Here is a 14,426-nt window from a genome sequence, read left to right as displayed (position 1 = left end):
TCTTTTTTTCTCACCGTGACTTTCTATGATGACTTGTGAATTTGGCGATCTACTGAAAATGCCTTCAGGTATGCTGTGCAAGTGCATTAACCTGCGGCTATCTTCAGGAGGTTGACTTAACTAACTCTTATCAGCGGTTCTGGAACCAAATACTCGCCGTAAGCAGGTTTTGGGTTAATGAAACAAGAGTTCAGGGTTTAACAGATGGTAAGTTAACCCAGCTTTCTGGAATACCCCCCTGCTCCTTTAAATAAAAAAGCAGCAGTATGACAGCATTTCAGACAGCGAATAAGATTCTGATGCACACTGACACACATTTAAGATGTTATGCTAGTCTGACTTTCTGAACACATCTGAAAATGAGGTGGGTTTTGTTATTTAATGTGTTCCAGACATAAATAGCAAAACAAATAATAAAACTGTACTTCAAAATGATCAGTTGGTCTTTCTAGTTAACATCTTTATCTTTTTAAGGAAAAATTTAAATGGACACTAAGGAGGACACTTCCTCTGAATCAAGCTGTGATGAACCCACAGAGAATCTGCCCTCTGCCCTCAGTGATCCAACAATGGCCTCAGACCTCAGGTAAGCTAATGAAGGTTTTGTATATGTCCGATTCATAAACATTGCTGATATCTGGAGTTTAGGTTCCATCTCATGATGCCAGTAAAGAGAGCACAAAGTCAGTTTCCAGAACCTTCTCTGTCACTGTTCCTAATTGACCGAATGATTGATCAGCCAACTTTATTGGAGTTTCATACTCTCTGACAATGCATCATTTCTAGAAGCATCTAAATGAATCCAGTAGTCTCCAGAACCCAGTGGTGTGTCTGTAAAGAGTGACAGGTCTATTGATCCGCCTCCTTTTTTTAGTGATGCTCCATTGACCTCTGACCCCAGGTTAGACACCAGTTTTTTTCAGTAATACCAAAAGATTCTGCCCCGCTCCGACTCCCACTCGCAGTATTCAGTTTTTGTCCCACTCCTGCCCGCAAAATCCTACAGGAAATCAGTAGTTTCATGTTCACTGCGTCTTCACACTACATTGTTGTTTGTTAAAACTTGCTTCCCCTTTGTGATAAGAGAAAATAAACAAATTAACAGCAAATAAACAATTCATAATGGTGGCTCAGTGGTAAGCTCTGTGGCCTCACGGCAAGAGGTAACTGGTTCGAGACTCGGCTGGGTCAGTTGGTGTTTCTGTGTGGAGTTTGCTTGTTCTCCCCATGTTGGCGTGGGTTTTCCCCGGGTGCTCTGGTTTCCCCCACAGTCCAAACACATGCACTATAGGGGAATTGATTGACAAAATTGGCTGTAATGTATGAGTGTGTGTGTGTATGTGTGTGTGTGTGTGTGTGTGTGTGTGTATGTGTGTGTGTGTGTGAGAAATGAGTGTGTATGAGTGTTTCCCAGTACTGGGTTGCAGCTGGAAGGAAATCCGCTGTGTAAAACATAAGCTGGATATTGGCGGTTCATTCCACTGTGGCAACCCTTGATAAATAAAGGGACTAAGCTGAAGGAAAATGAACAAATGTATGAAACAATTCATAAATATTGCTGATCCAAGTCAGTTTCCAGAACCTTCTCTGTCACTGTTCCTAATTGATCGAATGACTGATCAACCAACTGTTTAGCATAAGTCTGTCGGAGTTTCATACTTTGTGACAATGCATCATTTCTAGAAGCATCTAAATGAATCCAGTAGTTTTGTCTGTCTTCTTTCTTAAACTCATCTCTGCTCTACTCTGATGCTGTTATTTTTTAGCAAGAGGAAGAGAAAGAGATCAGCGTCTCCTGAACCCAGTGGTGTGTCTGTGAAGAGTGACTGGTCCATTAACCCACCTCCTTCATTTAGTGATGCTCCAGTGACCTCTGACCACAGGTAAGACACCAGCCTTTTTTCATTCATTCATTCATTTTCTTTTCGGCTTAGTCCCTTTATTAATCTGGGGTGGCCACAGCGGAATGAACCGCCAACTTATCCAACATATGTTTACGCAGCGGATGCCCTTCCAGCCGCAACCCATCACTAGGAAACCCATACACACTCATTCGCACACATACATACGCTATAGACAATTTAGCCTACCCAATTCACCTGTACCGCATGTCTTTAGACTGTGGGGGAAACCGGAGCACCCGGAGGAAACCCACGCAAACGCAGAGAGAACATGCAAACTCCACACAGAAATGCCAACTGACCCAGCCGAGGCTCGACAGCTTTTTTTCAGTCATACCAAAAGATCCTGTCCCGCTCCTGCAAAAAATAAATATTATTTTCTCGTGCTCCCACCTACAGTGTTCAGTTTTTGTCCCACTCCTGCCCTCAAAATCCTGCAGGTAATCAGAAGTAGCCTTATTTTCACCTCTTCTTCCCGCTATGCTTTTATTTGTTAACTTTCTTCCCCTTTGAGTATATATATAAAAAAGAAACAGAAAATTGACAAATATGTTTCATTTTATTCACGTTTATTTAAATGGAATGATGAACATGGATCAAGAGAAACAAGGAGCTATACAGAACATAGAAGTAAAGTCAGAACAGTTAGAAATAGGGTTATAATTTTGCAATGGGGAAAAAAATAATAGTAAAGGTTAATTTCTCAAGTGGTCAAATAGAAAAGCATTTGACTTAATACTGCTTTAGAACATTCGGCCGTGTCCCTCGTGGCATTCTGTGGAGGGTGCTCGGGGTGTATGGGGTCAGAGGCGCTCTGTTAAGGGCTGTCTTGTCTCTGTATGAACAGAGTAGGAGTCTGGTGCGCATTGCTGGCAATAAGTCAGACTTGTTTCCAGTGCAAGTTTAGCTCTGGCAGGGCTGCCCTTTGTCACCAATTCTGTTCACAATTTTTATGGACAGAATTTCAAAGCGCAGCCTTGGGCTGGTGGGGGTCCGGTTCGGGGACCACATGATTTCATCTCTGTTATTTGTAGATGATGTTGTTCTGTTGGCTTCATCGAACATGGACCTTTAGCATGCACTGGGGTGGTTTGCTGCCGAGTGTGTTGTAGCCGGGATGAGAATCAGTACCTCCAAGTCCGAGGCCATGGTGCTCCACCGTAAAAAGGTGGTTTGCCATTTCCAGGTTGGAGGAAAGTCCTTACCCCAGGTGGAGGAGTTCAAGTATCTTTGGGTTTTGTTCACGAGTGAGGGAAGAATGGAGCGTGAGATTGACTGGCGGATTGGCTGAGCGGCGGCAGTAATGTGGTCGATGTACTAGTCCGTTGTGGTAAAAAAGGAGCTGAGCCGAAAGGCAAAGCTTTTGATTTACCGGTCAATCTACGTTCCTACTTTTGCCTATGGTCATGGGCTTTGGGTCATGACCGAAAGGACAAGATCTCGGATACAAGAGGCCAAAATGAGTTTCCTTTGCAGGATGGCAGGGCGCACCCCTATGGATAGGGTAAGGAGCTCTGTGAGGAGGAAACTTATGGGTTCTCTCCTAAACCTGCTGCCCCCATGACCTGGCCCCGGAAAAGCGGTAAAAAATAATGAATGAATGAATGCTTTAGAACATGTGGTAGACAGTTTTTTGCCCAATACTACAGTAGTTATCCTTATATGCTAGTAAAAATATGGGCCAGTTTTTAATGTTTAGCTAAATAAATAAAAATAAACTGAATGTGCCCACTGACCATATACCAAGACCAAGACACAGACCCCAGGTTGAGCGCCCCCTGTTGGCCTCACTAACACCACTTCTAACAGCAGCCTAGTTTTCCCATGTGGTCTTCCCTCCAGATACTGACCAGGCTCAGCCCTGCTAAGGTTTAGTGAGTGACCGCTCTTGGGCTGCAGGGTGATATGGCTGTGGTATTGAGTATGTGATCACGAATTCTAAAAGCTCGTCCAGTGCACTGGAAGCCTAGTTACTGTACACCCAAAAACCATGTGAGAATTAGCTTCTGGCCCAGTGCCTGGGAATTGTTTGATTTTACTTTAGTTGTTTTTGTTGCTTTTGTGCAGTAGAGTATTTGATTTTTATTAAAGACATTTTAGGATATCTTTATATTGTGGGAGCCCTGTAAATAATCGAATTCTCCCGTAACCCGCACATACATGAGGACCTTACTGCCGCACCCGCATTCATGCAACAAATCCTGTCCCGGTCTGCACTCAGTGTGTTGGGTCCCATGAGACTCCTACGGGACTGCAGAGGTCATACCCCGCTTAAAGAATCTAAGATGTTTTGGCAGGTCCTAGATCTTTTAATCTTGATAACTGATCTTTAGCTAACAAATTCATGAATCAGATTAAAATGTCTGGATAAACTGATCTGAGATTGTTGATTGTGTTGTGAAGAACTGATTGTCTTACGGTACAGCAACGTAATGCATCATCTGATTGATAATTGGTATCAAAACAATTTTAATATTATTATAAGAAAATGTCAGCATATTTTCTGTATCAACAAAAGGAAAGTACAGAGGTCAGTGACAGCTGTAAGGACTAACAAGTCTATGAGCCCAACAATAAACTAGTGAATTCTGGTCCTTCATTAGTATAAATTTGTACTTTTAAACTTTCCTGTAATGAATAACACTGAATGTGTGTAACCATTACCATAAATTGTAGACCTTAGCATTACTCAGACTGTCATATCCTTTGTAAAATATCTGGTCATGTTATTGAGTAATTCCATTTTCTAAGTGGGAAAATACAACAGATGATCACATCAATGTCATCCTCTATATCCCATAGTCATATCCACATCAGGCAGAACACAAAAAAAGCCCTTCAGACAGAAACTGGAGACCTGCAGAGAGTCAAAGACCAGCACAAAACCAGCATGAAGAACAAATATGAGAGATTATTTGAGGGAAACAAACTCCAAGAGAATCAAACCCTTCTGAACCGGATCTACACCCAGCTGTACATCATAGAGGAAGAGAGTGAAGGAGTGAATGAAGAACATGAGGTTTTACAGATGGAGAAAACAGCCAGAACAAAACACTCACAACACACTCCAATCTACTGCAATGACATCTTTAAAGAGGAGAAAGAGCAAATCAAGACTGTTCTTACTAAAGGCATCGCTGGAATCGGAAAAACCGTCTCTGTGCAGAAGTTCATTCAGGACTGGGCCGAGGGAAAAGCCAATCAGGATGTAGATTTCATGTTTGTGCTTCCATTTCGAGAGCTGAACTTGATCAGAGATCATCAGTACAGTCTTCACAGACTTCTGCTGGACTTTCATCCTGAACTTGAAGATCTGGAGCCCAAGATTTATGAGGAGTGTAAAGTTGTGTTCATCTTTGATGGTCTGGATGAAAGCAGAATCACACTGATGTTTTCAGACGCTCAGAAAGTTTGTGATGTGACTGAGACTTCATCAGTGGCTGTGTTGATGTCAAAGCTGATGAAAGGAGAGCTGCTTCCCTCTGCTCTCATCTGGATCACCTCCAGACCAGCAGCAGCCAATCAGATCCCCTCCAAATACATCAAGCGTCTGACAGAAATTCAGGGATTCACTGAGCCTCAGAAGGAGGAATATTTCAGGAAGAGAATCAGTGAGCAGCATCAAGCCAGCAGAATCATCTCACACATCAGAAGAGCAAGAAGCCTCCACATCATGTGCCACATACCCGTCTTCTGCTGGATCTCATCCACTGTGCTTCAGAAGCTCCTGGAAGAAGATCTGAGTGCAGAAATCCCTCAAACTCTGACTGAAATGTACATCCACTTCCTGCTGATTCAGATCAACATGAGGAATCAGAAGTATGAAGAGAGAGATCCAGAGAAACTCCTGCAGTCCAACAGAGAAGTGATTGTCAAACTTGCTGAAGTGGCTTTCAAACAGCTGATGAAGGGCAATGTGATGTTCTATGAGGAGGACCTGATTGAGAGCGGCATAGACGTCTCTGACGCCTCAGTGTATTCTGGGATTTGCACTGAGATCTTTAAGGAGGAATCTGTGATTCAGCAGAGGAAAGTCTACAGCTTCATCCATCTGAGTGTTCAGGAGTTTCTGGCTGCTTTCTATCTGTTTTACTACCATGTGAACACAACTATGGTGGTACTGAAGACATTTGCTTCATTGCAAAAATTGCTTAAAGGTGCTGTAGATGATGCCATTGAGAGTGAGAGTGGGCGTCTGGATCTGTTCCTGAGGTTCCTGCTGGGCGTCTCACTGGAGTCCAATCAGAGACTCTTACAGGATCTACTGACACACACAGAGAAGAGCTCAGAGAGCATCAGGAGAAGCACACAGTACATTAAAGAGAAGATCAGAGATGGACATGGACTCTCCACTGAAAGATCCATCAATCTGTTCCTCTGTCTGCTGGAAGTGAAAGATCAGACTCTGTCCAGAGAGATTCAGGAGTTTGTGAAATCAGACAAACAGTCAGAGAAGAAACTCTCTCCTGCTCACTGCTCAACAATCGCCTACATGCTTCAGATATCAGAGGAGGTGCTGGATGAGCTGGAGCTCCAGAAATACAACACATCAGATGAGGGCAGAAGAAGACTGATACCAGCCGTCAGCAACTGCACAAGAGCTCTGTGAGTGTTTAATCTGGTGTTACAGTGAAGAGACTTTTCTGAATGGAATTTCTGTTGTATTAATAGATCCTGAGTTTGTTTTAAGTAAAACTGAATTCTCAGATATTTTCCTCTCTTTCAGTCTTGCTGGCTGTAATCTCTCTGCTCAGGATTGTGAAATTGTGTCGTCAGTTCTTCAATCCTCAAACTGTGTCCTGAGAGAGCTGGACCTGAGTAACAATGACCTGCAGGATTCAGGAGTGAAGCTGCTCTCTGATGGACTGAAGAGTCCAAACTGTCAGCTGGAGATACTGAGGTTTGAGTTGCAAATGTGGTTATTTAAAGGTTGGGATTCCATTCTTTTAGATTACTCACAGTTGTTTACCTTTAGATGATCTGTGTGTGTCTGTCTGTAGATAATGTGAAATTTTGTGTGTCTGCAGGTTATCTGGCTGTATGGTGACAGAGGAAGGCTGTGGTTTTGTGTCTTCAGCTCTGAGTTCAAACCCCTCACACCTGAGAGAGCTGGATCTTAGCTACAATCACCCAGGACAATCAGGAGTCCAGCTGCTCCAACACACACTGGAGGATCCACACTGTACACTGGAGAAACTCAAGTATGTGGGACAATAAGACAATTATATGTTTTTTTGCACTAAATTGCTAATACTGTTATTGAAGACATCACACACGTCTTGAATCTGATCAACCGGACCTGCAGATGATTTTGGCATGTGGATCCAGAGGTAGCAACAAAAAAACGAGAGAATTGACAGGCGATCCGGTTAATCATGGCAATATTCTGTGCTCCCGTCACAGCGCACAATTTCCTCAGACAAGCAGAACAGCTAGACTAAGCAGGCACAGTGTAGTAACATCAACGATTAACATGAAACATTGTGAATATGTGCTACTTCAGGCCTTACAATACAGATATCAGGTACACAGGAAGGCTGGGTAGATATCTTTGCTTGTTTTGCGATTGTGAATTATGTGTTAGGGAATCAATCTCCTCTTATTATACTTTAGCTATAGCTACAATCTTTATTTTGTTTTCATTTATGCTCACATTCTGAATATTTCCCTCGAATGCATAATGCAGACCTTTATTTCAGCTTTTTCCCCCTGAAGTCAGTATGTAATGTTTATTCTGTTGTACAGAAATTATTCACTATTTTCCTGAGGAGTGCACAAATAAATAGGGGAGTGCCAAGGCACTATGAAAGCATGTTCGAGAGTGAAACGGGGGACGGGTTTTGCGAAGGGTCAATTGGTCCCAATACCAATTCAATTGGTCCCAATCCCCCCTACACCTTCCCCCTACTTGAAAAAGACAGTGATGGTGTCACAGTCGGTGTAGAGGAAAAGGGAGCGAAGACCCAAGTGCAGAAATAATGGGTTTTATTAAAAATAAATTAAAATAAAAGGCTAAATAAACTACCCCGAGGGGGAAAACATTAACAAAACAGACAAACCAAACTAGACTGGGAAGGCTGGCAGGGATCAGGACTGGAACATACACACGATGAGGTAACGTACAATGACGAACTGGCACAGGACAGCAGACATGAGGAGAATATAAGCAGTAGTAAATTAACACAAACAGATGAACATAATTAACTAATAATGGGTTAACAAGGAGGGTGGGACTAGACAATATGCAGCCAACGAGAGAACTCATTAACCGCGTGTTCGTATGACAAGACAAACACAACACTGAAGCACACAACAAAAGCACGCGACCACAATGTAAACACAGAGCCACGTACTTTGACAATAAATGCAAGACACGAACACATGATAGGTGTAAACACCTTACCGTGTGCTCACACAAATGCAACGCGCATGTCTCATCTCATGACGACGCGCACCCAGACAAATGACAAAACAAGTGCTCGACCCAAGAAAACTCGAGCCAAGCACTACAGGACAGACCTAGTGTCCGGACTCTGCCACCAAAACAAGAATTTACAAGACCAGAGTGGCAGAACCCTGACAGATGGGGTAGAGATGGAAATATTTCTCTTAGAAGGGGACACCACTACACACACATGGCATCATAGGTGATGTAATTTTAATTCTACCCATGTCTGTCTGTCTGTGTGTATGTTTTTGTCATTTTCAGATTATACCATGGAGGACATTTCAGGATCACACCTGGATTGAGAAAATGTAAGTACACACAAATACAGACATAATTTCTGTGCATAATTCATAATTTCAGACTATCTTACTTTTCTTTGTGTTCAGATGCCTGCTTTCTCACACTGGATCCAAACACAGCACACACTCATCTTCAGCTGTCTGAGGGGAATCGAAAGGCAACACATGTGCCAGAACCTCAGCCGTATCCTGATCATCCAGACAGATTTGATCAACAGGAGCAGGTTCTGTGTAAAGAGCCTCTGACTGGACGCTGTTACTGGGAGGTGAAATGGAGTGGATTTGGTCTTATAGGGGTGGCTTATAAAGCGATCAACAGGAAAAGTGTGAACGAATGTCGTTTTGGATGCAGTGAAAAGTCTTGGAATCTGTACTGCTGTGATGAGGTTTACTCTGCCTGGTATAATAATAAGAGCATTGATGTGTTTGGTCCTTCATCTCATACTAATAGAATAGGAGTGTATGTTGACGTGCCGTCCGGCTATCTGTCTTTCTACAGCGTCTCTGACACACACACACTCACACACTTACACACATTCAACACTAAATTCACTGAAGACATCTATACAGGATTTAAGGTTTATCCTAAATCGTCAGTGTCTTTGTGTCAGATTTAACAACCTGCTGAAGTTCCTCACAGAAAAACAAACGCAGGCCCATTTACAACCTAACCCCAAAACACCAATCACAGACAAAATCACATGAAGTTTCCTTTATTGCTAACACTGGGTTTGGAAACCAGTTTTTACAATTAACTACCTGGCTGCTTAGTAGTACTGATAAATGCCTCATTCTCCATATTTCAGATCTTATAATCATAACCCATATTTACACTTAACAGCACTGCACTAACTGTTAATAATTAACAAATTACATGTTTATTTGAGGCAAAAGTCATAGTAAATAGTTGGACTTGCTCCTCAAAATAAACTGTGACCTTCATTGTGTCAACAATCTCATATTGCTGAAGCAAACACCAGTCCACACTGCTTTCTGCACAGTTTTGCATATTTATTATGTGTGACATGGTAATGAGGATTCTTCAGCTTAACTGAACGCAAACCTCAATTTCAGTGTTAGTGTATTCACAGGATGCATGGTTTTCTTGTGTGTCAGCCAGTGGTTTAGTCCTTGCTATATGCCCGTATACTCAGTATGCCTACTTTTTTCCACGAGCTGTTTGGGTATTACCACTTCTGTGGATCATACTCTCGTTATACTCGCTTGTTTTGGTGATTAGACTTCCCTAATTTCTGTCTATTGAGTATTTGAGTTTTTCGAAGATCACAACAAATCAGCTGAATGAAGTCTCGCTGAAACGTTCAAGTAAGATTATAAAACAGCATGGGCGTTGCTTTAGCCCTCCCATATTTCCATTCAGCCCCCTAAGACCTTTGCGATTACCTGTACACTACTAAATGACCGACTCAGTCCCCTTTAAATTTGAAATAAAAACGGCGGCAGAATCCCGCTCCTGAACTCGTTTTTTAGTTAGTCAGCAAACCACAGTGTGTGTGTGTTTATATATATATATATCGAATCAATCAAATGAATCAAAGATACATTGACTTTCGTCGTTTCTTTGTCTACTTTTAAAATTTGGATTGGGTGGGTAATAGTACACCACCTATTTTTTAGAACTACATCCCTGGTGTCAGCCTATATAATTTGCCCAAACTGAACTTTCTACTTCAGTTTAGGACAGTTGTTAATCTTATGCTACGTTCACACTGCAACCAAATGTGGCCCGAATTGGATTTTTTTGTCCTCATGTGACTCGGGTAATGATAGTGTGAATGGCCTAAACCACATGGAATCTGATCCTTTCAGGTCAGATCTGTGCCACTATCATATGTAGTCTTAAATCAGACACAGATCTGATGTTTTGCAGTGTGAAGGGTTATGTCGGATTTCATGTGGCATAATCTTTGAGCGACATGCGTCATCATTCTGTGCTGCAGACATCATCTACTCCTCAGCATCACAGTAGAATGGCACACAGGGTGATTACCACAGAAAATTGGTTGTTCATTTTGAAAATAGATTTTGAAGGCAAAACTGGTGCTTGTTAACGATTGTGGCACGGGTTGATCGCGAAGCTAAAGAGCGTCATGCGTGTTGCGGATAGGGGATCTGTGCGCAAAGGAGGGAGAACTTTCTCTCTAAGAGAAAAAAGGACAGGTGCTTGAGCACCAAACCCCCCCCCCCCCCCCCCCTTCCCGCCCCCCTTCTGTACGTGTCTCCTGTTTACAATGAAGTAAAATGAAATAACCCAAACAGAGATAAAGTAACTCCGCCTTCACAGTTCAGTCTGCGGCTGCTCATTAACCCTTCATAAGTTCACTACACAGGCGGTCAAACAAACGCACACAGCGGTTGTCATAAATCACAAATGATTAGTGTTTTCAATCACAAGTGATTTATTTTAGATTTCAAATGCCGAAATACACATTTACAGTTCTTAAAATACGCCCCGGTTGTCTGTGAAAAGGGCAATAATCATATAAGCATGATCTGACAACATGCCTACTTCATACAGTATCACGTGTGCATAATTAGACATTTTGTGCTGTCCAACTGTACAACAAAACTACAACTGTACTCTTGCGCATGCTGGTCAGTTTAGGACCATGATCTGTTCATCAGCCATGCAAAAAATCAAATCTGAGAAAAAAATCTGATTTGAGCACTTAGCCTGGCAGTGTGAACGTAGCCTTTGTAAATGTGATGGCAGAAAAGTCTGTGGCCCGGCGCATGGTCTAACAGGGTTGTGCATATTCTCTCAATGAGTTATCCAAACACATGTCCTATTCTTATGTCCCATTTGGGGATGCATACATCTCCAAAACCCATCTAAATCTAGACAAATCTAAACTTGTTTTTATTCAAACAAATATAAATCTGCAGATAATAAATAATACTGCTAATAATAATAACATTATACATAGATTGTCATAAATAAACTGAAAAAAAGCCCCCCGACATGATGAAGGCATGGAGGCAGTGGTGTTTATATTTATTTATTCATTCATTTTCTTTTCGGCTTAGTCCCTTTATTAATCTGGGGTCACCACAGCGGAATGCACTGCCAACTTATCCAGCACATGTTTTACGTAGTGGATGCCCTTCCAGCTGCAACCCATCACTGGGAAAAATCCATACACACGTACACCACGGACAATTAAGCCTACCCAATTCACCTGTACCGCATGTCTTTGGACCGTGGGGGAAACCGGAGCACCTCGAGGAATCCCATGTGAGTGCAGGGAGAACATGCAAACTCCACATAGAAACTGTACATACACTGTACACTGTACATAAAGATGTTAACTGATTATGCTTATGAATGGAATCACAGAATCATAACAACAGTGAATTTGAATAAATGAATGAATGAATGCTTATTAAAAAAATTCACAAATGAATAGATAATGCGCTCGTTTGCATGTTAAAACAATTCATTTATGTAAGTTGCAGTCTATGGTAAGTAGATTACAGTAGAGACGTGTTGAGTTTACATTTTCAGTGTTCACATTTTGAGTAAACAGTCAAAACAGATGTATGAATTATTTTTCTTATGAAATTATTGACATTGTAATGAAGTGTTGAACCTGTGATGATGCTGTGCGCCACTAGAGGGAGCAGAATAAATTGATTTTGCATATACTGTTTCAAAAATAAAGACGACACCCCATAACCAGGTAGAACTGAAAGTGAGAAGACTTTGAGACGCCGTTTAGTGGCTTTACTCTCAGCAAGCCTGAACAGACATATAGTTTCTGGTAAGTTCAAATAGCCTATTCATATAACCACGTCATGTAAAAATGTGCTGCTATTTTATTTATTTCCTTTATGTGTAATTTAATCATATACTTAGTTATACAAAGCAATTTGAATGGCAAAAGGGTTGATGTTTGACAGTTGTATAGAAATTTTTTTAGTTCCGCTGTCTTTGTTTAATATATAAAACATCATGAATTAGGTAGCATGCTTTAATCTAGACACATGCTATTTGAGGTCAACTAAATAATCATTTTACGTTATGTCAAGAAAGGTTGAACTGATGAATGTATACGTTTTACATTTGTATAATCACCACATTCGTGTGTATAAATCACCACATTTAAAACTATATCAGTATTTTTTGTACTTGTGCACAAACGCAATAGACATTTTAATGAATCCACTCCTTCATGTTGATTCTTATGCAGGAGAAATTGATCTGTTATCACATTGTACTTATCACATTGGCATGTGTGTTCTTTCTTTGTTAATGGATAATTCGAGATTGAAAGGAAGTTTTAATTTGTTTTCTATACGAATCAGCAGGAGAGAGAAACCAGACTCTCCAGAACCGAACGGTAGCTCTGTGAGGAGTAAGAGATCTAAATCTTCACCTGAAAACTTCAGTGATCAACCACTGACCTCTGACTTCAGCCTGAGTAGCACACAGAGACAAACTGGAGATGAACCAGAGGACAATAAACTACAGAGAATTAAAGACCAACACAAAAAATACACGAGGAACAAATATGAGAGATTATTTTTGGCCACTTTCAGGCTGGTTTCCAGCTATTTCCAGCCTGGTCTTAGCTGGTCAGGCTGGAAAATGACCAGCTAAATCCAGCTAAAACCAGCTTGACCAGCCTGGTTTAAGCTGGATATAGCTGGTTTTGGCTGGGCTTCCAGCCTGGCAAGGTGGTCAAGCTGGTTTTAGCTGTTCATTTTACAGCCTGAACAGCTAAGACCAGGCTGGAAATAGCTGGAAACCAGCCTGAAAGTGGCCAAAACCCCTCTAAAACCAGGCTGGTCAACCAGCTAAAACCAGCCTAGGCTGGTTTAAGATGTTTTTTTCAGTAGGGATATTATCATAGTTCTAGCTACAGCTCCTGAGAGTAATATATATCCTACATATCCTTCATTCTTGACATTTTATGTAACTATTTTTTTTACATATTAGTTTATGTTTTGCTTGGCTATTGTGAAAACATTTGGTAGAGTAAACAATTGTTGATCTGGTATAATAGCTTATTATATGACTGAATCTATTCAGTTGCAGCAGAGGCAGTAACCTTTAATCATCAAATCAGCTAAAATGCTTCTGTAATGCAACAGCTGTGTGGTTTAATACTGGATTCAATAAATTATTGCAAATGGAAAATCTCAGTTTGTCACGTCTGTAAAGTTAAGATTCAGGCCTGGGCAATTGAGATTAGTTTGATTAGTTCATTAAACACTGAGGTGTGGTGAGTACAGGCTCACAGAGTTTGTACATCATACTTCGAACATGTACAAGGTATAACACACACACACACACACACACACACACACACAGAGAAACATTAGATTAGATTAAACATTATTGTCATTACATGTGCAGGTGCAAGGAAACGAATTGCAGTTTAGGTCTAACCAGCAGTGCAATAGCAGCAAGTGCAGGATACGGGTGCTGTTTAAGTCAAAAGTGCAATTATAGAAAACTTTGGGTGATATTTACAGTTAGATGTACTATGAACATCATGTACAGGTTGTATTTACTACAGTTAAAGATTTACAAATAGATGAACGTACTGTACATGTTGCAATAATAATCAGGAATATACAAACAGTTATGAACATAATATACAGCTTGTTATTTGCTATAAACAGGAAATACAAATAGATATGTAGATATTTACAGTTAGGTCCATAAATATTTGCACATGGACACAATTCTGTTTGAATTCTGTTTCTGTTATGTTTGGCTCTATACACCAACACAATCGATTGGAAATGAAA

The 14,426-nt window shown here is 41.1% G+C and overlaps 1 protein-coding gene across 1 annotated transcript in view; it reads left to right on the top strand.

Annotated features, from left to right (window-relative positions):
- LOC130222124 (NLR family CARD domain-containing protein 3-like) overlaps positions 1-10,806 on the top strand; it is a 12,880-nt gene extending 2,074 nt beyond the window's left edge. The window contains 7 exon segments of the mRNA XM_056454757.1: positions 475-586; positions 1,767-1,883; positions 4,704-6,506; positions 6,508-6,801; positions 6,929-7,102; positions 8,611-8,657; positions 8,736-10,806. Coding sequence (XP_056310732.1) covers positions 486-586; positions 1,767-1,883; positions 4,704-6,506; positions 6,508-6,801; positions 6,929-7,102; positions 8,611-8,657; positions 8,736-9,265 — 3,066 coding nt within the window. The 5' untranslated portion in view covers positions 475-485 and the 3' untranslated portion in view covers positions 9,266-10,806.
- Positions 10,807-14,426: the final 3,620 nt, after the last annotated feature.

Source organism: Danio aesculapii, chromosome 1 (assembly GCF_903798145.1).
Source record: "Danio aesculapii chromosome 1, fDanAes4.1, whole genome shotgun sequence".
NCBI classification, from domain to species: domain Eukaryota; kingdom Metazoa; phylum Chordata; class Actinopteri; order Cypriniformes; family Danionidae; genus Danio; species Danio aesculapii.
This window is presented reverse-complemented; position numbering and strand designations above follow the sequence as displayed.